Source organism: Sceloporus occidentalis, unplaced genomic scaffold (genome assembly GCF_023333645.1).
Source record: "Sceloporus occidentalis isolate IW3139 unplaced genomic scaffold, rSceOcc1.0.p SCAF_1, whole genome shotgun sequence".
Classification (NCBI taxonomy): domain Eukaryota; kingdom Metazoa; phylum Chordata; class Lepidosauria; order Squamata; family Phrynosomatidae; genus Sceloporus; species Sceloporus occidentalis.
Window position 1 is genome coordinate 264,405,441 of NW_028316981.1, and position 24,891 is coordinate 264,430,331.

The window sequence follows — 24,891 nt, forward strand, 5'->3', positions numbered from 1 at the left end:
TCATAGTAATTCCAATACAAATTGCTCCTTCCCCACTGCTGCAAGCAATGATAAAACAAGATTGGTATCAGAATCATGCATGTACATTTGTTATGAGAGTGAACACATGTATGTATGCACCACATATTTCTAAAAGGTTAGCACAGGGCCCAAACAGACAGGCCAAAATAAAGCTGCTTCGGGTCACTTTGGAGGTATGCTGTTTAAACGATGCATGTGTCCTAAGAGGCTGGAAGCCTCACCAAAGCCATGCGACAGTCCTAAGGACTAGTACACAGCTTTGGTGCAGCTTCTGGCTTCTTAAGTTGCCATGCATCATTTAAACAACATACCTTCAAAGTGACCCAAAGTAGCTTTATTTTGACCTGTCTGTTCGGGCCCACAGTTTAAGGGGAAGTAAGAAAATGCAGGCTACATTAAGGCAAAATAAGCATGACCTGTCACTTACAGCTCCCTATCTACCTCTCTCACACAAATACATACACAGCTGCAAGACTTCCAATTTGCTTCCAGTTCACAGTCCAAACTTGATTACATATGTATTTGCAGAAAGAAAGAAAAAGAGTTTTAATTGTTTCTACAAGGGCTTGGATTTCAGATTCAGAAATGGGCAAACAAATTTGAATTTACATTTCTATTTAAACAATATTGGAGATAATGGAAAATTCCTAACAAAAATAAATAATAGAAAAATACTCTTAAAACAACAGTGCTTTAAATTAAACACCATGTTCATAATTCTAGAATACAGATGTGCTGCATTTTCAAGTATAGTTCATGCTTCCAGCAGCAGGTGCATATTTATGTATATATAGTATATATTTATGACCAAGTATATATTTATGACCAAGATACAGTGTCAGATGATGTCAAAGAGGAATTAAGGTAGCAGCCATCATACAGAATTTTGCCCAAGAATATTGTTATAAAAAGCAAACTAGAGGAACAGTGCACAGGATAAAATACACAAATGGAATACAAATCAGGAAGAAAAGCACTACTATTAACTCATTCCCTAGCAATCAAGGTGGCCTTTCCTCCCAGAAAAAGAGTGTATACATGGTAATGTTTTTCCTTTGGTTATATGGAGATGAGAAATTTTCAACCAATTTTTAAAAATGGTACTACTTAATATTGATGGATTTGCCTTCAGTCTATTAGTGATGCAGAAGTATTCAAAAGAACATCATTAAGTCATTTAAATATATTTTCCTTCTCTCTTCAGAATTTTCAGTCTAGTTGAAAAGCTAGTATTTTAAGCAGATTAGGGTTTTTGGAAGTTGCATTTTTGATGGTGCTGAATTCATGTTTTAACAGCTAGATTTCATTGTGAGTGCAACGTGAGCATCCTAACCTCATTCACAATGGTTCCAAATTGTTCAAAAACATCATTTTGCACTTTTCATATTAATGTATGAAAAACCATGAATCAGCTTCAGCTATGTTTTTTTTTAAATTAAAGGCAATACATGCAGAAACAAAGTAAGCTTTCCAATATTGCACTATATAGCAATGTGGCATAGGGGGAACAGAGATTGAAAAGGTTTATCTGCATGATATCCTCTGAGAGAAGTATGAAATAAAATCAGTAGCATCAAGGCATTTAATTCGTAACAGTTGTCTGTACACTGTTCTAGTGCTATAAACAACCCCAATAGAAAGTGGAATTTTCATAGGGATCTAGGAAGACAGGAGTCAACATTGTAAGTTATTAATATGACCAATGAGATACTGAAAAAATCTTCTCGACTCTCTTCCCCACATAAAAAAGGTAGCAGCACTGGAAAGTCAACTTGCTGTGGATTTGACAGGTGACTGCATTGTGTAGTCTAATTACTGCAACAAAATCTTGGCTTCCACTCCAAACATTACAGGAGATATTAGCTATGTTTTTCAGCTCATCTGTACACACCATTCAACACAATTCCAGTGACTGCCTGCTAACTGACAGAAGGACCATGCAAGTTACGTTCACTGTTCTTACTGAGTCAACTACTTTTGAGGATGAGAATGCACAGGCTGCCCAACCACATGCAGTCAACACAAATAATAGTCTTTGGAAAATATTCCACAGTAGGTTGTGCTGTCAAACCAGCAGAAGGGATGTCATCCACAAGAAGGCCTGACAAGTGACTGTAATATATGAGGCTAATCACTGCAAGCAAGCCCAGCTCCTAACCTGAAAAGATTCGAAACATGGCTTTTGGCTGATTTCTATGCTATTCTAGTGAACAGTTGCCTAATGATGCAGGATAAATTATGAATTCTTAGAATGACTTCTAAATCTGCCATCGTCTGTCTGGACTTCCAGATATATACTTTAATATTCCTCTCAAAAGGGACTGAGTTTTCCCATTCTGAGACTGAAGGATGAACTCAAACTATCATCCACATCTTTCTATAATGACAGCTTATTTGGAGAAGGAGATTTTGCATGTCTATTAAAACATCTCTTCTTGATACTGACACCACCAAGAACTATCAGAAAGTAGTTCCAAAAGGGAAGACAACTGCAGACGTCTGTGATTTCTACATGAATGTGAATGAAAGACTTAAACCAACTATGTATCCCGCTCATTTTCACCATATTATTTTTATGAGAGATTTACAATTATGGAGCTGTATGCACCATATGCATGTATCTAGAGAGGAGGGAATGACCCCCAAGTGCTTGTTGTCTACTTCACCATAAATGTTCTAGACATGGAAGGAGAGCTTCATAAATGTGGTATAATTTACACAGCCAAACTTGACAATTTTATTGCTGGTGAAAATGTTTTGGAAGTGTCTTATGGCTTGACTTTGGCCAAAGAATAGTCATGACTATTTTCAGAAAAGACTGTATCCACAAGTAATTGTAAAACATCTTGATTTCAGTATACTGAAATTATACCAAAGCCATAGAATTTCCAGACAGACAATTCTGTGCTGCCACAATGGTGTAATACATGCTATTTGGCACGTAAATGAAATGAACAAGTGATCTGGAAAGTCTGATAGCATCATCAGGAAGATATCTGAGCTGAATTTGGCCGAATTCTTCTTCAATATCTTGGATGTAAAACACAGCAACTCTTTGAAAGCCTTTTGATCAAGACTAATTTCTGAGTACAAATTCAAATAATATAATAATTCTAGCTTGTGATGTTGCTCATGAAAAAATAAACATTCATAAAAAAGTAATCCTGAATTCCTTGGGAACCTTGGGAAAAAGGAAATCTTCATCACAAAAAATTCTTGATATAAAAAGATTCTCCAAACTACCATTTAGATGCTACTGGACAATTTATCTGGCATTCTTTTCCAGCATAGATTTCTCCCCTTAAATGACACAACATTTACTTGTCTTTACAAAAACTCTTTGAATTATTCAGTGTGTGGTATCCATAGCACCCAGCTATGTTGCAGACAAAAATAAACATTTCTATCAATATTTGCTTATATTATCTATAGATATATACTTCTGACATCTGTATAATTTCTAGAAGACACTTTGATAAACCAAGATCTAGAACTCCCCAAAAGCCAACTTTTAATTTTAGTTGCTCTCCTCCATTATGTGCATCTTAGCAGCTGTTTATAATCATGTTAATTTAAAAACCCATATGCTTCACAGCAGGTATAGTATTTACAATTCAAGAAGCAATGAACAATGAGGAAGGCTAATTAAACAGTGCTTTGCAAAGAATAAGCAGCTCTAAGGAGAGTTCTTGTCTTGCTCTCTTTTGTTTCTGTTTTGTCATTCAGTATGAAGAAAATGGAACTGGTTTTTCCTATAATGTCCTTGTTTTTTGTGATTGTTTGGTCAATGAATGAACATACCCTTAAATCAATAACTATATCAAGTCCACAAACCCTTCAAAGAGAGCCAGTATAGGAAAAGATGTACCCTGAGCTAACTAGAACCCTCTCACAGTGCAAAGACAGTTGCATCACCCATTTTCAACCCTGACCCTTTGCAGAAACAAAAGAGCAGGAGTTGTAGTATTTCAAGTGGTGAATATAAGCACTCCTGGAACTGTCATCACTATAGCAACTTTGCCAGTTCTGCCAGGTTTTTCTCCATCCACTGGATGTTCAACTGAATTGTCTCAATGGCTTCTTGGACATACCGCAATTGAAAAGTCTCCTCTGACTTTGATTCAAAGAAAGTCTTGACCTAAAAAAGTAATACAATACACAGGTCAAAAATGGGATGTTGGGAACTTCTGCTGAAAGTCCATGCTTGTAGCCATAGAAGGAGACATTCACTTGTAAGTTAACACCTCTTATCAAAGCAAAATTCATGTGCAAAGTAGCATTTAATAATATAGTCCCCTAACTTCTCTCCAGCTCTTCCCTCAGTCATACTTAAAAAGTGAATCAAGCCAAAAAATGGAAAGGAGAAAAGATGATTCTATGGCACAAGCTGGATGTTGACAATGGGGGAACCACTTGCTTCAAAATTTTCCTGTCAAATGCTGCTAATATTAAACATAAAAAAAACCCAAAAATACCATATAAGTTGAGAAATGTATGCCCCAAAATTGACTCTAAAATCCAGGGTTGACTTATATATGGGTCAATAAACTATTACTACTTAGAAAGATCCTGAAACAAGCAAGCCTGATGCTTCACTCTTGATGCCTTGGGCCACATGTTTGTTTGTGTGTGTGTGTGTGAGAGAGAGAGGGAGGGAGGGAGGGAGGGAGGGAGGCTCTCAGTCTGATCTGCAAGGCTTCTCTTCCCATGGAAGAATCTCCCTCCATTTAACACTACTTCCTTCCCTCCCCAGTCCAATCTGCAAGTCTTCTCTTCCCATGGAAGAAACTCCACATTTAACACCACTTTCTTCTCTCCTCAATCTGATTTGCAAGGCTTCTCTTCACATGGAAGAACCCCCCTCCCCCATTTAACACCACTTGTTTGCTTTCCCAGTCCGATCTGCAAGGCTTTTCTTCACATGGAAGAAACTCCACATTTAATACACTTGTTCCCCTCCCGAGTCCGATCTGCAAGGCTACTCTTCCCATGGAACAAACTCCTCTTTTAACACCACTTACTTCCTTTCCCAGTCCAATCTACAAGGCTTCTCTTCCCATGGAGGAAACACTTCATTTAACACCACTTCCTTCCCTTCCTAATCTGATTTGCAAGCCTTCTCTTCCCATCAAAGAAACACCCCTTTTAATGCAACTTGCTTCTCTTCTCAATGTGACATTAAAACTTCTCCTCCAGCACCTGAGAATCTGTGTTAGGTGGTCAAGAGAGGTCCAGAAAAGGAGGAATGGAAGTAGTATTTTCCCCTTTCCATCCTTTGTTATAGCCTCCTAAGTTTTACCCTCAACTTAACCACAGGTCATAATCAAAATCCATGATTTTGACCCCAAAATCTTCCCTTGATTTATACATGAGGTCAACTTGTACACGAGTATAAATGATAAGGACCACAGAGGATTTACATAAATTCAATATAGATAATGAGGAAATTTAAATAGTTAAAGGCTCCCCATGTCTTGGATCAAACACTGATCAAAACAGAGACTACAATCAAGAAATCAGAAGCAGACTAGGAATAGTAAGGGCAACCACAAAAGAACTAGACAAAATCCTAAAGTGGAAGACATGGAAGAAAGCATGGGTCCTGTGGATGATTTTGGAAAATGAGAGCCAGCAATGCTAATGTGGAAACCACCTCTGATCTTTCTAGTCGAAATTTAGTACTGTGGAAATGAGAGGAACTGCTGGAAGGAGTAGTTTAGGCCTAGAGGTCAAGGTGACTGAAGGGCATCCTGGCTTTCCACTGCCCTAGAGAGGAAATGTAGGAAGAACCTGTGCAGTTTCCTATTCTGAATGAAGGCAAAGATCTCTATCTGAATTGGACTGGAGTAGTAGTGAATGTAGTTGAACATTTCTGGATCTAGGCTCTACTTCCTTGTACTTCCCCATCCTCAATCCTTCCTCTTTTGCATTGTGATGATGCTCAATCTGCTCATGCCATAGCCCTTTTCTCAAACCCCACAGACAATTTGCTGTTTGGCTAAACGAAGGTCAGTCATGGAACTAGCCAGAATTGCCTGGGGGCAGTGATTGAATAGGTCCGGCACAACTCTAAATAGCTCCCTCAGGAGCCAGTGAAATGTGCACAAGTATTTCTGAGAAATCAAACATGCCAGGTAGGCAATCTGCTGTTTTTCTCTTTCTTATGGGAAGGCAATTTGTCAAACGTCAGCTTAGTCATAACATTACCCACAAAAGGGGCAGTAAGGGTGCAGGGGAAGAACAGAAGGCCAGACGGAACAGAAGGAGGAAGGATTCCCCCCCATCCCCACCCATTATTTTTTTTTGAAAAATAAGGGGAAAAAATGAACAATAAGATCTGGAGGGTATTGGGAATTAACAGAGGGGACAAAAAGCACATAAATGGAATACAGGGGAAGGAGTGAAAGTGAAAGAACAAAATGGGGCTAATCTAAAAGGAAGAAAAGCAGAGCTAGCTTCTATACTATTAAATGTAGATGGTTTTGCACTTGGTTCTTGTCTGACTGGGTAGCAAAGAATTAATCCACTAGTTTCCTTCACCACCTATTGAAAATGTCAGGGCAAATAAAATAACTTTTTCCTATAATTACCTAAGAAAGGAAGCCACAGGAAAGAGACTCTTCATTTAAATTTTAATGATTTATACATTTATAACTTAGCCTTATACTTTGTATATACTGAAAATACAGACTATTTTACAAAATTTAACAGCTAAGATAACTGCCTTCAATAGTTAAAGACAGTATCTTCAGTTCTTAAATTTCTGTAAATGCCTAATGATAAGCATAAATGAATTAGCTGACAGTTGTTTCTATGATTTTAGAATTATAATTCTACATTGCTGTCTGAAAAAAATAAACATCTACAAGCAAGAGAAACTGAAATGCTATCATGCTGCAAAATCTTGGTTCCCTATTTCATATTGCATCTTAATACTCTTAGGAACACTTTATCCAACAAACCTCTAGAAGATGTTCTGGGGTGGAGAACTGACAGGTTGTTGAAATTACAATATTTTGCATGGTGTATGATCCACGGTGAAATCTGAAATTTAGGAAAACGAATCAATATTACAAACATATATTTAAGGCATACTTAATTAAAATGATAATTGATATGTTTTGGAAATTCATGATCAATACAATACATAAAATTTTAAAAATAAGGAACCAGCTTTCAGGCCAGCATATCCTTCCAAGTAGAAGGAACATAAATGTTATCAACTTGTAGCATTCTTCTTCAGTTGTTTTAAAGTGATCACATCAAATCATGTGAACTGTACCGAGAATTTAAACAATTTGAAGACAATTTAAAATTTAGACAATTTAAACACATCAGTACATGTGCATATGTGCCTTCAAGTCACTTGTCAACTTATGGTGATCCCATGAATTTCATAGGCAAGGAACACTCAAGAGGGATTTTGCCAGTTCCATCCTCTGAAATACAACCTACACAACCTGGCATTCATTGGTAGTGTTCCATTCAAGTACTAACCAGAGATGACCCTGCTTAGCTTCCAAAATCAGAAGGGCTCTTAAGCCATTAGGGTATTTAAGCCTCAGACACTTCAGTATCAGTGTTCTAGTCACATATGGTGCGACAAAAGCAGTTTCAATTACATAAATCCAAGGAACTAGTGCAGATCTAGGCAGGATGCATAACAGCATTGTCTTTCTGGTTGTTTTTTTTTAAAAATGTCTCTTTGTTAGAAGACATTCAGAGCTTCCAAAAGCTCCAGTTAGTGTGGCCAACTATCAAGAATCATGGGAGCGGAGGTCCAAAGCATTTGGAAGAACAAAGATTTGAAAGCGCTGATGTAACACCTCTCAGGTGTAGGGTTACACACATGATTTATTATGAGAACTCAAAAAAGGTCTTACTTCTTTATAAGCTGATCCCAATTCTCTTTGACAAAGTCCCATGCCAACAAATGCCCAGGCAAATTCTGACTGACTGTATTTACAACAATTGGAAGATCCTGTGATCTGATTATGTTTCCTTCCAGGCTTGTCTGCATTAACCTATAAAAGAAAACAGACAGACAGTTTATAGACACAGTGCTACACTTCCAAGAGACCTGTCTGATATGTCACCTGAACTAGACAATTTATAGTAAGACAGGAACTATTTATAGTTACTTGGCTACTTGTCCAAAAGTAGGTATAATGCTTCAGACTCTAACCTGGCAGGGGGAGTACTTTTAGTCTTTTGTATTAGATGAATTTCCATTCACAGGAGAATTCAGGGCCCGAACAGACAGGCCAAAATAAAGTTGCTTCAGGTCACTGTGGAGGTATGCTATTTAAATGATGCATGTGCTCTAAGAGGCTGGAAGCCACACCAAAGCCACGCTCCAGTCCTAACTGGAGCACAGCTTTGGTGCAGCTTCTGGCCTCTTAAGATGTGTATGTCATTTAAACAGCATACCTCCAAAGTGACCCAAAGCAGCTTTATTTTGGCCTGTCTGTTTGGGCCCTCAGAGGAGTTGATAATAATTCTATATGGAACCCTGAAACAATACTGTGCTCTAATTTAAAACTCTGATCAATTTAGTTGCCTTGTTGTCCAATTTACACATAAGGTACATGGATGTCTGTTCTAAGAACACATAAGCATAGACTTTTATTTTCCAGCAAGACCAAATGAACATTTGCACAAGCAGTACTTGATTGTTATTATTTATTCAAACTGTGCAAGTTTCCTTGATTTCCACTCCCATATTTAAAATATTTTCTTTTTATTTTGTTTTCATACAGTTGTGAATTATATATGCTCAAGCCTGACCTGTAGGCAAGAGACATCTACTTCATTTTCCCCATTGCATTATGCTCTTCTCAATGAATCAACGGTATCCAATTGGTTAAACAAAAGGTGACCATCATTAGCAAAGTAGAAAGGAACAGTTAGTCAGGGTTAGAGTTATTTTAGGTGTGTCGGGTGGGTTTCATACCAGTTTAGTCTTTTAACATCATCTGAGCTGGCCAGAGCTTCAAGGATTTTGAGTTTTTCTGGTTCAGAAACCAAAGAATAGTACACGCTTAAAAGGAAATCCCAGCCAGGTTCATTTTTTGCTCCAGTTATGAATATAATCTTCATAACATCTGTTGGCAGGCTAGAGAGACAGAGGGGGAAGAAAGGGAGAATTTTTATGAGAGCAGACTAAAAGAACATCCACATCAAAGCATGAGGTGAAACAGGATGAGTGATAACTTCTCTCAAGAGTTCTTAAAGAGATAAAACAATTTGTATGAAATATAAACTTGCACTCCAATACTTTTCAGTTATTTGCTAACTATGAATCAATGCTATATCCTATGAAACATTATAATTCAAGAAAAAATATATCAGACCCACTCAGTGCAGAGAAAGGGGTGACTCACATTTCCATTGGGGTACAAAACTGTTCCTTGAAAAACCTATGTGTTGGCTCCTGGACTATGCTGTAGTTGTAGGGACCACTACAACAACATGAGTGATTCAGATACTGGTATGCCACTACAAATGCTATTTTTGGAGCAACTGACACAACAAACTACAATTCCCAGAATTCCATAGCACTGAGCCATGGCAGTTAAAGTGGTGTCAACCTGGATTTTTTTCTGCAGTGCAGATGCAGGCTCACAAACAAAACAGAGTTGAATTCATAGAAGGATCTTGGAGGAAGTTGGTAACTGCCTTTAGTTGCCTTCAGCAATTGCTTGCTTGATATGATGTAATGTCTTAAAAAGAACATGCTGACCCTTTAAATATTTTACTACTTATTATTCGCCTTGTATTTTTAAACTTATTTAATTGGTGCTTTAATAGTATAATTGGTTTTTAGAGAGTTTTTGCATTTTATTAAGCATATTTTATTGTGTTTTTACTGAAAGCATTTTAAGCACAGTGGATCCTCTCATCCATGGGGGTTCAGTTCTGGCCCCTTGCCAGATACGAAAAAATGTGTAAGCTAAAGTCCAATATTATTCAGTGGGCAGTGACATGTGCATGTCTGTATTAGCACATTCACATGCATGCACCACTACTGAATGATATGGGGTGTAGTATGCCATGGAGCATGTGCTACTACTGAGTACTGTCCGCCTTCTGTATACGTGGACTTGTCATCTGCGGATTTGAGCATACACGGATGGCAAGCCCATGGGGGGGCATTGACAGATGAGGAGGAGGAAGAAGTAGAAGGAGAATGGGGAAGATAAGAGAAGAGGAGGAGGAGGAGGAGGAGGGGGAGGAGCAGCGACAGGGCAACAGAAGGAGAAAGAGGAGGAGGAGAAAGTGGAGGATGTGGAGAAGAGGAGGAGGAGGAAGATCAGAGGAGGAGGAGGAAGAAAAAGGAGGAGGAGGGCAGCACGACAGAAGGGGGTAAGAGGAGCAGGAGAAAGTGGAGGATGTGCTGAAGAGGAGGAGGAGACAAGGGAAGAGGAGGAGGAAGGCAGAGAAGGCAAGGGAAGTTGAGGAGGAGGAGGAGGAGAAAGAGCCACGGCAGCAGTGACGGTGAAAGAAGAGGAGGAAGAAGAGGTACTCCCCCTGCTACCTGCAGCAGTGAAAATGGCGAGGCTGGCATCGGGGAGGGGGTGGGGGCAAACTGCCATTGTTCCCAATCACCATTGGCCACGCGTGGCCATGTGGCCGCACCACCATTGAGTGCTATGGAAGTTGAGCATACACAGATTTTGGTATCCATGGGGTTGTGAGGGGGGAGTCTGGAACGGATCCCTGCAGATACTGAGGACACACCAATCCACAGAAAGCTGGTCAGATACCTATACAACAGGACCACTGTATGTTGTATGTTTCCAAACCCTGGGGAAAAGTCATATGAATACAAGCAATATGCAAACAAGGCAAACATATGAGCTTGCTGATACTAGTGTGGTTGGAAAATAAGGTAAAGGTCTTTCTTATGGATGAAGAAAATTGCTGAAAAGCCTGAAAACTTTTGTCAAGCAACTCATGCCCAAATTAGATAACCCATGTTTCATCCAAATGGGCACAGTGCAGTCTGGACTCTACTTTTGTGGCCCTCAAGTCCCCACAATTCCACTAAAGCATCCCACCCCCAATTTCTTTTTTTAAAAATTGTAGTATTTGAGGCTAAAATTTGCCCCCAAAATCACACAGGAAGTCCCCCCCAAAAATGAAAATATACAAAAAATCCACATCCTCATGGCAGCCATAACCACATATCACTCCCAAAGACTTTCATGTTGCTCAGCAGTGCTCAAAATGGCAAAAGGAAATGGCATGATATCACTTCTTGTCATCATTTTGAGAGGGAATGAAGAGGAGGGAAGGCCTGCAGGAGGATTGGTGAAATTGTCTCCTTGCCTCCACAGTTATACACCCAACTTTACGTATTTAACTTGTTGAAGCTAATCAGTCATAGCAAATTCCTGAGGGAAAACTTTATATGTACAGTCAAGTTTCTCAACTAATGAAAAAGTGTTAAGATAAGTATTTCTAGATACTTGCTGTTATATATGTTAAAAAAGTACCATCCTTTTGTGCTGCTGGTGGCTAATTAATATTTTTATAATGCAAAAGTAGCTTGAGTCAAAGAATACTTTTTATGTTTTACCTTTCTGTACCATTGGAGTGCTTCCACTTGTTAAACAACTCAATAGCAATCTCATTACATTTTCCCAAACCATGGGAACAGGCAAACTTCAATAGTTCTGACCGCAACTCTTGTTCTGAGAAGGTCCCATTATTTGTCCATGTCTGTTTGTTTATCTTGTCCCCAAGTAGTTCATTTATCTTATACTGGAAAACAGTAAAGCAAAAGGTTCCATGAAACAGCATCTGAAATTCTGTTAATATTTTTGGGAGCACTTATACATTATGAATGATATCATTTCATAAAGAAACAGTAATGGAGTGAAGTTGCTGTTGTGTGTGACCCCAAAGCAACCCTGGTCGTTTTCCTGGCAAGATTTGTTCAGAGATGGTTTTGCCTTTACTTTCGTCTGAGACTGAGAGACATGCCCAATGTCACCCAGTGGATTTCCATGACTGAGCAGGGATTAGAACCTGATCTCCAGAATTTCCTTTTGCATAAATGAAGATTTTGGTAACTTGTGGATTTTAAATGGCATCCTTCCACAGTACATGTTTATGCAAAACAAACAAACACTCTTTATCATTCACACTACATTCCTGGCAGCTATTTCATCTAATTCTTCTATGAGTGTAAAACAATGTCCTGGACAATATTTCACCTGGCATTAAAACTGAGTCTCAGCAAGGCACCGAAGGGCCTAGTGGCCAAATGGTTGGCTCAGTTAAGAATTACACTGGAGAACGTATAAAACTGTGCACATCAATTTTCAGTGACCTTTAACCCAATATCGCTATGCAACAAGAGATTCTTATATTTTGAGACAGTAAGAAAAACGTATACTGTAGTAAAACAGAAACTTATACCGGTATTTATACTACAAAAACTTATATTCCAATAAAAGTGTGGTTACAAAAAAAATTGCAGAATTTTGGGTCAGACAGTCTGAAAAGTAAATATGTTATAAAAGCCCAATAGAAAAATGTTCTGGCACCTTGAAGACTAAAGCCAGGATTGAACTGGGTACTTACACAGGTGGGAGGTGGATCCTGGAAAAATGGATTTCCACCAAAACACATTTATCAGGATTCATCTGTATATCCATTCATTTGTATATAACATTGTATATAACATCCATGCATCTTTGATCAGGAGGGTAGGAAATCCTCCAGAACAGAGTTCTGGGTGGCAAGGAGAGCAGGAAGTGGCAGTGGGAGATCATCTCATTACAGGCAGTGCATGGGAAAGGAAGTCACTTTTTTCGTGTTCTTCTAAGGAAGGTTCTTCCATCAGTGTAAATACACAGATGAATCCTGACAAAGTGGTCTGATAGAAATGAGTTTGTCTAATAGGAATGGGAAAGGTATGGCCTCCCAGAGCTCATAGTGCAGCCCCAGACTGCATTCCAAGCTGCAGGAACACCCCCTCATCCAAATGGTGCAATCTGTGCACTGATGGCTTTTAGGAAGTGTAATGTACTATTTAAATGCCATTTCCATCCCCAGCCCCTTATCCTGCTTTAGGCCGGATGCTTTTCCTAACCTAAAGCAGGCCTGGGGTGAAATGACATTGAAATGATAAACCATATCTTCCAGAGGCTTATGGGGTTGCAATTAACATCTCCAGATGCATCCCCATATTATGGGTACTATCAGTCTTAACCACATGAGTAGAATAGATAGAATTTAGTTACAAATATTAGGAGAATTTTAAAGAAATGAAAGGTACATGCTACTTCTTTTATTTTGTGTGGAATAACCATCACTGTGCACCATGATACAAGGAAGCCAGCTATATGCAGATGGTCTTTTCATCTACTGAGATACTACAATATGTTGTGGCAAAACCTACAAATAAGTAAAATATCACTGTTGTTATCATTGTTGTTGTGTGACTTCAAGTCACTACCAAACCATGGCAACCCTAATGCAAACCTATTATTGGGATTTCTTGGCAGTTTCTTCAGAGGGGGTTTGCCATTGCCATTTTCTGAGGCTGAGAGAGTGTGAGTTGCCCAAGGCTTACATGGCCAAACCATTTTTCAAACCCTGGTCTCCAGAGTCATAATCCAACACTCAAACCACAAAATATAAACACATAAACATTTCATATGCAAAAGTAGAATGAATGACACATATACAGTTGTCCCTCCATATTCGCTAGGGTTAGGGGAACAAGACCCCTGTGAATATGGAAAAACCGCAAATAACAAAAATAAACATTGGCTTACCTGGTGAGATGTTTGTTTTAAGCGATGGAGACGAAGGCATCCTTGATGTATGGGTTAGACCCTGTGGCTCGCTCTAGGTCAGGCAGGAAGTAGACAAAACTTTAGAGGCGTGTCCACAGGATAGGACTAACCCCCAAAGCAAGTTTCAGTTAATGTAACAGCCTAGAGAAGGAAGGTTTATAAGAACTCTCAAACAACTAAGAACCAAATTTTAGGGCATCTGAAAAAGACCCAGTAATCAAAAAACTGTAAACGTCCAACGGGACGAGAAAAAACACTAATGGTTGACCTCAAAAACTGGGTGCCAGGAGATCAAGACCAATCAGAGGGAGGGGAGGATGCCTTCGTCTCCATCGCTTAAAACAAACATCTCACCAGGTAAGCCAATGTTTATTTTTCCAGCGATGGAGAGAAGGCATCCTTGATGTATGGGATATGGCATAGCTCCCCAAAAATAAGGGTGGGTAGAAGAAGATTGAGTTAATGAGGTACTACAGCCTGTAGTACCCTTCTTCCAAAAGCCGCCTCAGATGACTGGAAGGAGTCCAGGCGGTAATGTCGGACAAAGGTAGATGTCGAGGACCATGTAGCTGCCCTGCAGATCTCTTCTAGAGAGGCATTAGTGGAGAGTGCTTGCGAGGTTGAAGCACTACGTGTAGAATGAGCGAAAACAGTTCCAGGAAGAGGCTTTGTAGAATCTGTATAACACATGGATATGCAGGACCTGATCCATCGAGAAAGTGTAGAAACGGACACCTTTTTGCCCATGGAATTTTTGTGGAATGATACAAAAAGGCTGTCAGTCAAACGGAACCTTTTAGTTCTATTAATGTAAGTGCGGAGAGCCCTCCGAACATCTAGTGTATGCCAGGTCTTTTCCAAGTCTTTTTTGGGTTGAGGGCAAAAAGAAGGTAGGATGATATCTTGGGACCTGTGGAATGTAGAGTTTATCTTGGTTATAAACGTTGGATCTAGTCTTAGCAACACAGAGTCTTCTCTGAACACGCAGAGCTCTTTGCGTATGGACAGGGCGCCAAGTTCTGAGACTCTCTTGGCCGAGGTGATGGCTGTGAGGAACAGAACCTTCCAGGTAAGGAATTTTAAGTCTATGACTTTTAGTGGTTCAAACGGAGCTTTGGTAAGAGCCGAAAGTACCTTGTGTAGGTCCCAGTTAGGGTATCTGTGTACTGTGGGAGGTCGGATGAGATTGGCTGCCCGAAGAAACCTTCTGACATAGTAGTTGTTGGACAGTTTGTTAGCGTGTTTTTGAGGAAAAGCAGAAGTGATGGCAGAGACCTGTCTTTTGAGAGTGTTGGGCTTAAGACCTTTATCAAGTCCTTCTTGGAGGTAAGAAAGTAGAGAGCTCACAGATGCCTTGAGTGGGTTAAGTTTGTTTAGCTTACACCAACGGGCAAATGATCTGAAAGAATATTCGTATATTCGTCTGGTGGAAGGTCGTCTAGCATTGATGATGGTGTCTATCACCCTAGACGTGAGCCCTTCTTTTATCATATTTTGGCGTTCAACCTCCAAGCGTGAAGGTTGAGCCAGGCTGGATCTGGATGGTGAAACTGACCCTGGAATAGAAGGTCTGGGCGAAGTGGGAGCTTGAGAGACTCTTGAGCCATTGTCAGGATCTCTGAGAACCATGGTCTTCTTGGCCAGTATGGGGCTATTAGAATTAGTGTCGCTCTTTCTTTTCTTGCCTTTTTTAGGCACTTGTTGATCATGGACGTTGGAGGGAAGGCGTATAGAGTCCCGTCTGGCCATGGGGCATGTAGAGCGTCCATTTGTTCCGCTCCTTGAGTTAGGAACCGAGAGAAGAAGCGTGGCAGTTGATTGTTTATGGGCGATGCGAAGAGATCTACCAGGGGCGTTCCGAGCTTGTGTGTCACCATGTGAAAGACTTGGGGATGTAGCTGCCACTCTGACTGGTCTATGTCCTGTCTGCTGAGCCAGTCGGCTCTCGTATTTAGAGTCCCCTTGATGTGTTCTGATCTTATCGAGAGGAGATTTGTTTGTGACCACTTGAAAAGAAGCTCTGTCTCGCTCATTAGAGACTTTGATCTTGTGCCTCCTTGTCGATTTATGTGGGCTTTTGTTGACATGTTGTCTGTCCGAATCAACACTGGTTGTCCTTTGACCAGGGATGAGAATTGTAGAAGAGCCAGGCGCACCGCTCTGAGTTCTAGGAGATTTATGTTGTGGCTTTGTTCTTGGACGGACCATCTTCCCTGTGTATAGGAGTTGTTGAGTGTGGCTCCCCAGCCCCGCAGACTGGCATCTGTCGTCAGTTGTAGTTCTTGAGGAGGCCAGAGTGGCCGACCTGTTTTGAGATTGGGAGAAGTCCACCAAAGGAGGGAGTGTCTGACTCTGTGAGGAAGTATCAGTCGTTTGTTGATCTTTGAGGATATGTGTTTTTGATGAGGAAGGAGAAACCACTGGAGAGGCCTTGAGTGAAATCGGGCCCAGGGTGTGTAGTCTATCGTTGATATCATTAAGCCTTGTAATCTCGCCAGGAGCAAAAGGTTTGTCGAGTGAGAGCGGGACACAAGGTTGATGGTCTGACGAAGTTTGTTTATTCTTTATGGTGAGAGGTATACCTTGCCGTGTAGGGTATCGATGATCGCCCCGAGATGGAGAATATGTTGGCAAGGCTCTAGGTGGCTCTTCCCACGATTGACCAGAAAACCATGTCTTGTCAATGAGGATAGGACCAGATGGACATCCTGACGGCCTTGTTGGAGTGATGGTGAGCGAATTAAGATGTCGTCCAAATAAGGATGAACGTGGATTCCCTGTAGTCTCCAATGTGCCACCAGCGATATCATGATCTTTGTAAAGACCCGAGGAGCTGATGAGAGGCCAAATGGAAGGGCCTTGTATTGGTAATGGTTGAGGTGGTAGGAGAATCTCAGAAAACGGCGGTGGAGAGGGTGAACAGGAACATGAAGGTAGGCTTGAGTTAAATCCAGAGAACAAAGAAAGTTGTGAGGTCTGATGGCCTCTAGGATGGTCTTTAGAGTTTCCATACGGAAACGACGTTTTCTGACAAATTTGTTGACCCATTTTAGGTCCAGTACAGCCCTCCATGACCCATCCTTTTTTGGCACTATGAACAAAATAGAGTAGCAACCTTTGTACATTTCTGAAGATGGAACTTGTTCTATCGCTCCAATTTGTAGTAGGTGGTCTATGGCTTGTAACATCAACTTGTGTTTTTTGTGACGTTGGGACATCGGTGATGGAACAAAGTGGTCGTGAGGAAGGTTGTAAAAGTCCATCAGATAACCGTGTCTCAGTGTGGTGAGAACCCATTTGTCTGCAGTTGAGGCTTCCCAAATGTGGGCGAAGTGTAGAAGTCTGCCGCCCACTAGGTGTGGCGGCCAGTCATTCTCTGGGGGAATTACGGTTTTATTTGGAGATAGATGGCCCCTGTTGTTGGTTGGAAGAGTTGTTAGGCCTTCCGAATCCTCGGGAGTGGTATTGTTGTCGGCCATATGGCTTTCGGTCAGACCACTGATTTTTGTTGGACCTAGGGTCTCTGGAACAACAGGAAGATTGATTGTTTTTGTATGAGCGAAAGGAACCCTGTCCCTGGCGAAAGGATCGCTTTTGATCTCTTTTGGGTAGTGAAGGTAAGGCTTTTTTCTTGTCTTTGGTTTCTATGAGGACGGGTTCGAGTGCGTCTCCAAATAGTTTTTGTCCGCTGAAGAGGGCCATGGTGAGGTTTTGTTTGGACTTGGCATCAACCGTCCAATTTTTTAGCCAGATCTGTCTCCTTACTGGGACAGATGCTGCTTGAGCCCTGGCACTCAGTTGCATGATGTCAAGAGAAGCATCAGAAGAAAAAGCCAACACCTTGAGAAGTTTATTGATGCCCTGGCGTAATTTAATGTTGCCCTTAGGTACCTCTTGGATAAGGTCTCTAGCCCAAGTAAAAGCGGCCCTGGAGAGAATGGAGACTGTAGATGCAGCCCTGATGGCTGTGGAGGAGGCGTCAAATGATTTTCTTAAGGCCGAATCGGCTCTTTTGTCTTCATGGTTTTTAAGGGCATCGTCTCCATCTTTGCAGTAGACCGCGGACGTGGTCAAAGCTGCAACGGGAGCATCAACCAAGGGGACTTGGAGCTTTGACATGACCGATTGGGGAAGGTTATAAAATTTTTTGAATGATTGAGGATTTGGTCTGGCTGTGGCTGGCTTAGACCACTCTTGCCTAATAACCTTCATAAAATCTGAAGTAAAGGGGACCTCGATAGAAGGGGGCCCAGGTTGTGGGAAGGAGTCGCCCTTTCCCTGGGGAAGGTCTGTGTCTTGAGTTTGAGGGATGGTAGCATTTATAGGCAACTCAAGAGTTTTTATTGCTTTTTTCAACAGGATTTGAAAGTCCTCTTGGGGGAAAAGTCTGCTGGAGGAGGGTGTGGGATCTTCTCCATCATCATCATCAACAGATAATTCGTCAAGGGTGAGTAAGCCCTCTTCACTGTGAGATAATTTGTTTGAAAGGTCCTCTGCATCATCCACATCATCAGAAGAATGCAGAATAATGGAGGCTTTGGGCTTTTTTGATTTGTGCTGTTGGCCAGTAGGTGGCGCTGGTCGCTTAGTTTTTGTCTTAGCAGCAGCTGCAGAGGAGCCCGGGAGACTTTTCCCGCCCTTTTTGTGAGGCTTGAGGGCAGTTTTTTGGGGGGTGAATTTTCCCCTTTCAGAGGGAGGGATGGAATCCAGGGAGGAGCGGGCAACTGGAGAGGAGGAAGAGGAAGACCTTGTCCTGGTTGGGGCTCTCTGGGCAGAGGCAGGGATGCACTGGGCTGGAGCTGGCTGAGAGGTAGGGAGGGAAGGCTGTCTCCGGTGGTCTGAAATGCTGCCAGTCCTCCCCAGAGAGAGGGGAAGGGCTGCAGGACAGGGCTGTTGGCCAGATAAAGCTGCAGCTTGGAAGGAGATGAGGGAAGCAATTATGGAGGAGAGCTCCGGTGGCAATGCTTGCAGCTGGGGGGCCAGTTGGGTGGGGGTAGTACTCACACCCTGTCTTGAGTCCTCCAATGTGGCCTGGGTCCGGTCCTTTTGCTGGAGGGTGCAGTGGGGCCCCTGTAGGTTCGGAGACGAGGGTTCTCCCTCCTCCGACCTGGCCCTGGCAGTCCTAGCAGCAGGCTCTTTGTCTTCATAGGGGCTGAGAGAGTGACTGGGTTGCTCTCTAGCCAAGTTCAGGGAATCACAGGACATGCCTGGGCTGTCCTCCTGATCCCCAGCCCCTGACATCGTTGTTGGTCCCCTGGCAGTCCAAAGAGACAGGAGAGGGGACAGATAGGAGGCAGAGGCAAAAGGAACAGGAGAGAAATAAAGTTGTTGTTGTTGTTTTTGTTGTTGAAAGAAATAGAGGAGGAAAAGCAGCAGAGCTGATCTGAAAGCGTCTGACCAGAGCAGAGGCAGAAACGAAACTGGAACTTGCTTTGGGGGTTAGTCCTATCCTGTGGACACGCCTCTAAAGTTTTGTCTACTTCCTGCCTGACCTAGAGCGAGCCACAGGGTCTAACCCATACATCAAGGATGCCTTCTCTCCATCGCTGGAAAAACACTGTTTTTACCTGAGAGGACACCTCTCTAGGAATCTCTAGGTCCTCCAGAGCAACTCTGTGGTCAATGTCCAACATACACTGACATTGAATTGCACTGGAGTAGCTACAAATGGTCTTTCAGTGCAACATCTAGTTAAAGTTGACCACTGAGTTGCACTGTAGGACCTAGACAGTCCTAGAGAGAACATATTAATGAAATCCGTGAATAATCAAATCCGCAAATATCAAAGCCGCAAATATGGAGGGACGACTGTAGTTTGCATCAGGAACTGTGCGACACAACATGAACATCTAACAGTTTAAAAGAACTTACCAGTACTCTGGATGCAAGGGCCTGCATTCTCCTTTTTTCAACTAGGTTGAAGATATGACTCATTTGGTATAAAGCTTGTGTAATTGGAGCAGTGCTATTTTCTTTTGGTAGATAGTCAATCAGCTTAAAGGCCATTGCCAAAGGCACCTTTCCCACCCTAAAGGAGTAACAACGAACAAGAAATAGTTAAGCATTTTGACCAAGATTTGTTGTTGTTTTTTACTTTTACCTGAGGAAAAAAAATCAAATCAGAGTTTGTATAAATTTATAGAATTACCCTGCTAGATTAAAAATGTTATGGATCAGATTTGCTCTGTCTTTGGGGCTTAAAGCAGCAGGATCGTTCTTCAGTAAGTCAATTAGAACATTCCAGTCATCTTCAGCATACTGCACAACGTAGTAACCATCTGAGTCTACATTGAATTTTATCCATTCTACTGGACCTGGAAGGTCAATAGTACCTGGGCAGAAAAAGAGAAAGAGAGGATTGCTTTTCTTCAGTATTAACAATTCTTCCTAATTTTAAGACAATCACAAAGACAAAAACTCTTTATTTGCAACACTCAAGAAGGTATCTACCTTCCTCACTTTTTCAGAAAACTGTGGCAAGTTACACCTAATCAATATTTACATCTGTGGAGTACTTCTTGAATGCAGTTGGTTGAAGGTTGTCCAGGAATCATTCTTCCAGCCTATGTTATGACTGGCTCATAACACAAAAAAAGTTTGTATATGGCAATGGAAAAAAGGCATCTCTTGTATGCAAGACATCCCATAATAAAACAGTAATAAATGTCAAATTCACTCTATAAAGGATAAACATTTCAGCATCACAAAGCATGACCATATATCTGCCCAAGCTCCTAATTCAGGACACATGAGTACAGCCTTTTATGTGTGGAAAGCATTCTTTGGACAAATCTTTTTTGCACAACACTACTGCAAAGTATCAAGCTACTTGTGCACGTTGCCCAGCCAGGTGCATTTATCCCTAGCATCCATGTGAATGAGAAGAGGAAATGGTCACTTGTATAGGTATGAACTGTGAAGCACTGCATGGTCTAAATAGGCACATCCAATTGTTGAAGTTAACCCTATGGTGATAGGCTATTTTTATTATTAGTGGGAGAAACCTCCTGTCATAATAATCTTTAACAATCTAAAGAAAACAAAATAAAAAATCATGAAGCTCTGTTTAATTTCTGGATAGACATATGGGCCAGAGAGGGGGGAAATGCAGAGAGTTTAACCCATCTAAAAACCACATCAACATGCCTAATCCTGTCTTGTCATTCACTTTACTGTGCATAAAAAGAAAAAGACAAAATCTAGAAACATGTCATCTTAGTATAAAAATATTCCACAGCAATCCCACAGTGAAGATATATGTCGTGGCCAGCTCTATAGTTGAAAGAAGTACCCAACACCATCCTTTTTGCATGCTTTTTCGAGAAAGTATGGGAGACGGATATCATTTTAAGCCCCTTCTTTAAAATAGGTCTCCTGCTTTTCATTAGCATATTTAACACCTCAACTATGCAGCAGCCTAAATTTTGGCAGCAGTATGTGTATATATAGATATCCATTATTTTTTTTTAACACAGGCTGCTTTCATATTTTCTGAGTATCAGTTTTTAATTATAAAAATGTTATCTGTCCAGAAGTTAAATCTTTGAATCTCTTTGGTTGGCTCTACTGCCTCATCCACTTTATATTTTAGATGGTGTATTTTAGGTTACAGAAAGCTATCCACTCCAAACTCAGTTCCCATTACTACTGCAAAGCAGGTTTGCTAGACCCAAAGATGTTGTTATTGTTGTTAGCTGCCTTCAAATCAGGTCTGACTCATGGTGACCCTGTGAATGAGACATCTTCAATAATCCCTATCCTCCACTGCCCTGCCCAGATCCTGCAAGCCCTTGCTCACCACCCCCCTCATTGACTCTATCCATCTGGTTTGTGGTCTTCCTCTCTTTCTTCTACCTTCTACCTTTCCTAGCATTATTATTTTTTCTAGTGATCTGTGCCTTCTCATTATGTGGCCAAACTTGATAATCTTTGCTTCCAAGGAGAGCCCTGGTCTGATTTGTTCAACAACACATTTGTTTGTCTTCTTGGATGTCCATGGTATCCTAAGTACTGTTCTCAAGCACCACTGATTTTCTTTCTGTCTGCTTCCTTCACTATCCAACTCTCACATTCATACATGGTAATTGGAAATACAATGGTCTGAACGATTCTGACTTTAGTGCTCAGTTGTATCTCTTTGCTCTTCAGTATCTTTTCCAGTTTTTTCATAGCTGCCCTTCCCATTCCTCAAAGCCTAACAGAAGATGTATTCAGATTACCCATCAAAGACAGATATGTAACTACAAACCTCAAAAGAGAGAAGCACCATTAGCAAAAGAGGTGGGGTGCAGCAGAAACACAGCCTTAAATGTATACATTGGTTGACCTTAGGTAAACAGGTTGTATTGTTACATCAGGCCTGCAAAGCTTTAGTTTGGATCTATTTTTTATCTTCTCTATCTGCCTTCTCAAGTCCTCAACATATTTACAAGTGTCACCATTTTTCCAAGCTAGCATATGCAACTTATTATCAAAATAAGCCATGTTTGTATTTGTACAATACTGTGTCAATAGGAAGACACTGCTCAGATCAAAAGAGTCCAGGAATTAAGAGTTTATAAACATTTTCGCAAAACTGTATCTGAATTTAGAGGCCAGGAACACAGGTTTCGTTATTTATTAAGCACTGATTCTGCTAAAATTCAGAATCATTTTCTGTAGCACACAGAAAAAGCTGTGTGTATATGTATATATACAGTACATACCATTATATATACTTACCATTATACTTTTAAGGCCCCCAAAGTAGGTAGTTATTGTAATAGTTGCAAATTAACATGACACCTTCATTTTCAAAACCAAACAGAGCTGTTACTTTTAAGTTGTTGTTTTTTTAAAAAAAATCTGAAAGCTGCAAATAATTAGCTTATTGTACAAAACAACTACACTTTCAGCCACTTTGTCATTGCTTCAGCACCCAAAATAGGGCAAAAGCTGTAGCACAAAGCATACTACAAGCCAATATCTCTTCTTCCACCATTTACTGATACCACACATATACAAATGTAACTATAAAATAAATAAACAGTTACAGCTATAGTCAGCACTTGGTATCTACTGGGGTTGGATTCCAGGGCCCTTTGTGGATACCGAAATCCATGGATGTTCAAGTGCCATTATATACAATGTCATAGTAAAATGGCATCTCTTATATAAAATGGCAAACATCAAGGTTTACTTTTTAGATTTTTTTAAAAAAATGTATTTTCAAGCTGTTCAAGATTGAATCAGTAGATGCAGAATCCATGGATACAGAAGATTGGGCATTACAGTTACATTACAAAAGTTATCTACATTACATTACATTACCCCTCATTAATTTACAATTATAATATAATCTAGTAAACCTCAGTTATGATAGAAAGGAAATACAGTGCTACCTCGGGTTACGAAATTAATTCGTTCCGCGGCGCCGTTCGTAACCCAATACATTTCGCAACCCGAAAAGGCTTTCCGTTAGCGCTGGAAAGCCGCTAGCCGCGCTTCGCATTTAAATTTCGCGCCGAAATGAATTTCGTAACCCGAAAAATCTTTCGTTACCCGGAACAGTTTTTTCCAATCTAACTTTTTCGTACCCCGGAAATTTCGTAACGCGATCAATTCGTATCCCGGGGTACCACTGTAAGTGCAAGCAACCAGTTATTTCTAAGCCTTGGTTCAGAGGTGCAAAGGCTACATTTTTGCTTTTAAAGAGCACTTGGATATGCACCATTTCTACAGTCATTCAGATAAAATGGTTTCTGCTATGTGCCATGAATCTTTCAGAATCAAGCTCTAAAACAAGCTCTAAATACAGAGCATTGGACTTAGAGTATGACTGTGGGTGGGGTCAGGGGTGGCGTTGGTGGAAGGGGTGATCTAGGCTCCATCTTTCCCACTACAAGTACATGCGTACCACTATCAATTGCAAGAATGTTTATTAACCAAAAGGAAAGTACAGTGGTACCCCGGGTTACGAAAGTAATTCGTTCCGCCGCCGCTTTCGTAACCCGGAAACTTTCGCTAGCCGAAAAAGCCCATAGGCTTTAATAGCGAAAGCCGCGATTCCGTGTGAAATCGCGCCGAAAAGCACCAAAATTTCTTTCGCAACCCGGAATAACCTTCGTAACCCGGAAACAATTAATTAAGTGAATTTCTTTCGTAACCCGGAAATTTCGTAAGGCGAAATAAGTACGAGTGCCTGGCATTCGTATCCCGGGGTACCACTGTAACTTAAAACTGAAAATGCCCAGTCACGACTTCACTGTCTGGGCTTGACTTCTCGCTGCCTAACAATCTTCAGGTGTTCCGTGTTCCTCGACCAAGCAAACCACCTGCCCGCCAGTCCTCGTCCCTCATCCCTAGGTATCCTGGTGGGGTATTCTCCAGCTGCGTCTGGCTCGTCTCTCTCTCTCTATTTATCTTGAGAAGGAGGGGGCTCCCGCCAACAGAGCTTCTCCTGGCGTTCCACCTTAAACTTCTCCCACCCTTTGGGACATCGGCCATGCTCCCACCTCTGCCCTCAGGGGTCCCACCAGGCACCCTCTAAGGTTACCGTGGGAAGGCTGTAGCCAACTCAGGCCCTCTTTATGCGGCACCAGCCTCCAGTCGCCTTATGTCATGGCCAGCCAAGAGCAGGACTCGGAGGAGGCCATGGCTCCTCAAGTGCAAGAGGAGATGGAGGCTATACCAGGTCCAAATCCTGCCCTGCCAGACCCCAACTCTGATCTCCCAGCCCCAGGGGTTGAACCTCAGCCAGGTCCTAGCTCTGTGGGGATCCCTCCTGAGGCTCAGCAGCCTAGAGGTGACTCTGGGGAAGAACCATGCCTAGAGGTTCCTTCCTTTAGGCAGCGAAGAGCTGAGAGTTCTTGCATGCGTCAATCCAGCTTGCAGAGAGGCAAGCTGCTGATAAGCCACAGCTGGCACAAGGGAGGGCGTCTTGCATTTAAGCAGCTGGGGAACACCAACCCTTTCCCAGCAATTATTGCAGAATCCTTCTTGGTGATTGCTGTCAGCACTGGCTTCTTGTTTCCTTGAACCCTTTCTTGGACCTACGACTTTGGAATGAACTGGACTATTG

The 24,891-nt window shown here is 41.4% G+C and overlaps 1 protein-coding gene and 1 long non-coding RNA gene across 2 annotated transcripts in view; one reads left to right on the forward strand and one right to left on the reverse strand.

Annotated features, from left to right (window-relative positions):
• Nucleotides 1–321: 321 nt before the first annotated feature.
• The window catches only part of LNPEP (leucyl and cystinyl aminopeptidase), a 68,914-nt gene continuing 44,344 nt past the window's right edge, over nucleotides 322–24,891 (reverse strand). The window contains exons 12-18 of the mRNA XM_089492823.1: nucleotides 19,981–20,164; nucleotides 19,704–19,860; nucleotides 11,603–11,787; nucleotides 8,975–9,136; nucleotides 7,905–8,045; nucleotides 6,984–7,065; nucleotides 322–4,159 (exon numbers count right to left, since the gene is read on the reverse strand). Coding sequence (XP_089348949.1) covers nucleotides 4,028–4,159; nucleotides 6,984–7,065; nucleotides 7,905–8,045; nucleotides 8,975–9,136; nucleotides 11,603–11,787; nucleotides 19,704–19,860; nucleotides 19,981–20,164 — 1,043 coding nt within the window. The 3' untranslated portion in view covers nucleotides 322–4,027. The remainder of the gene's footprint in view (nucleotides 4,160–6,983; nucleotides 7,066–7,904; nucleotides 8,046–8,974; nucleotides 9,137–11,602; nucleotides 11,788–19,703; nucleotides 19,861–19,980; nucleotides 20,165–24,891) is intronic.
• On the forward strand, nucleotides 17,869–19,380 carry LOC149323827 (uncharacterized). Its single transcript, XR_016277479.1, has 3 exons — nucleotides 17,869–17,966; nucleotides 18,192–18,279; nucleotides 19,186–19,380. It is a non-coding gene; the product is annotated as an uncharacterized LOC149323827 (long non-coding RNA).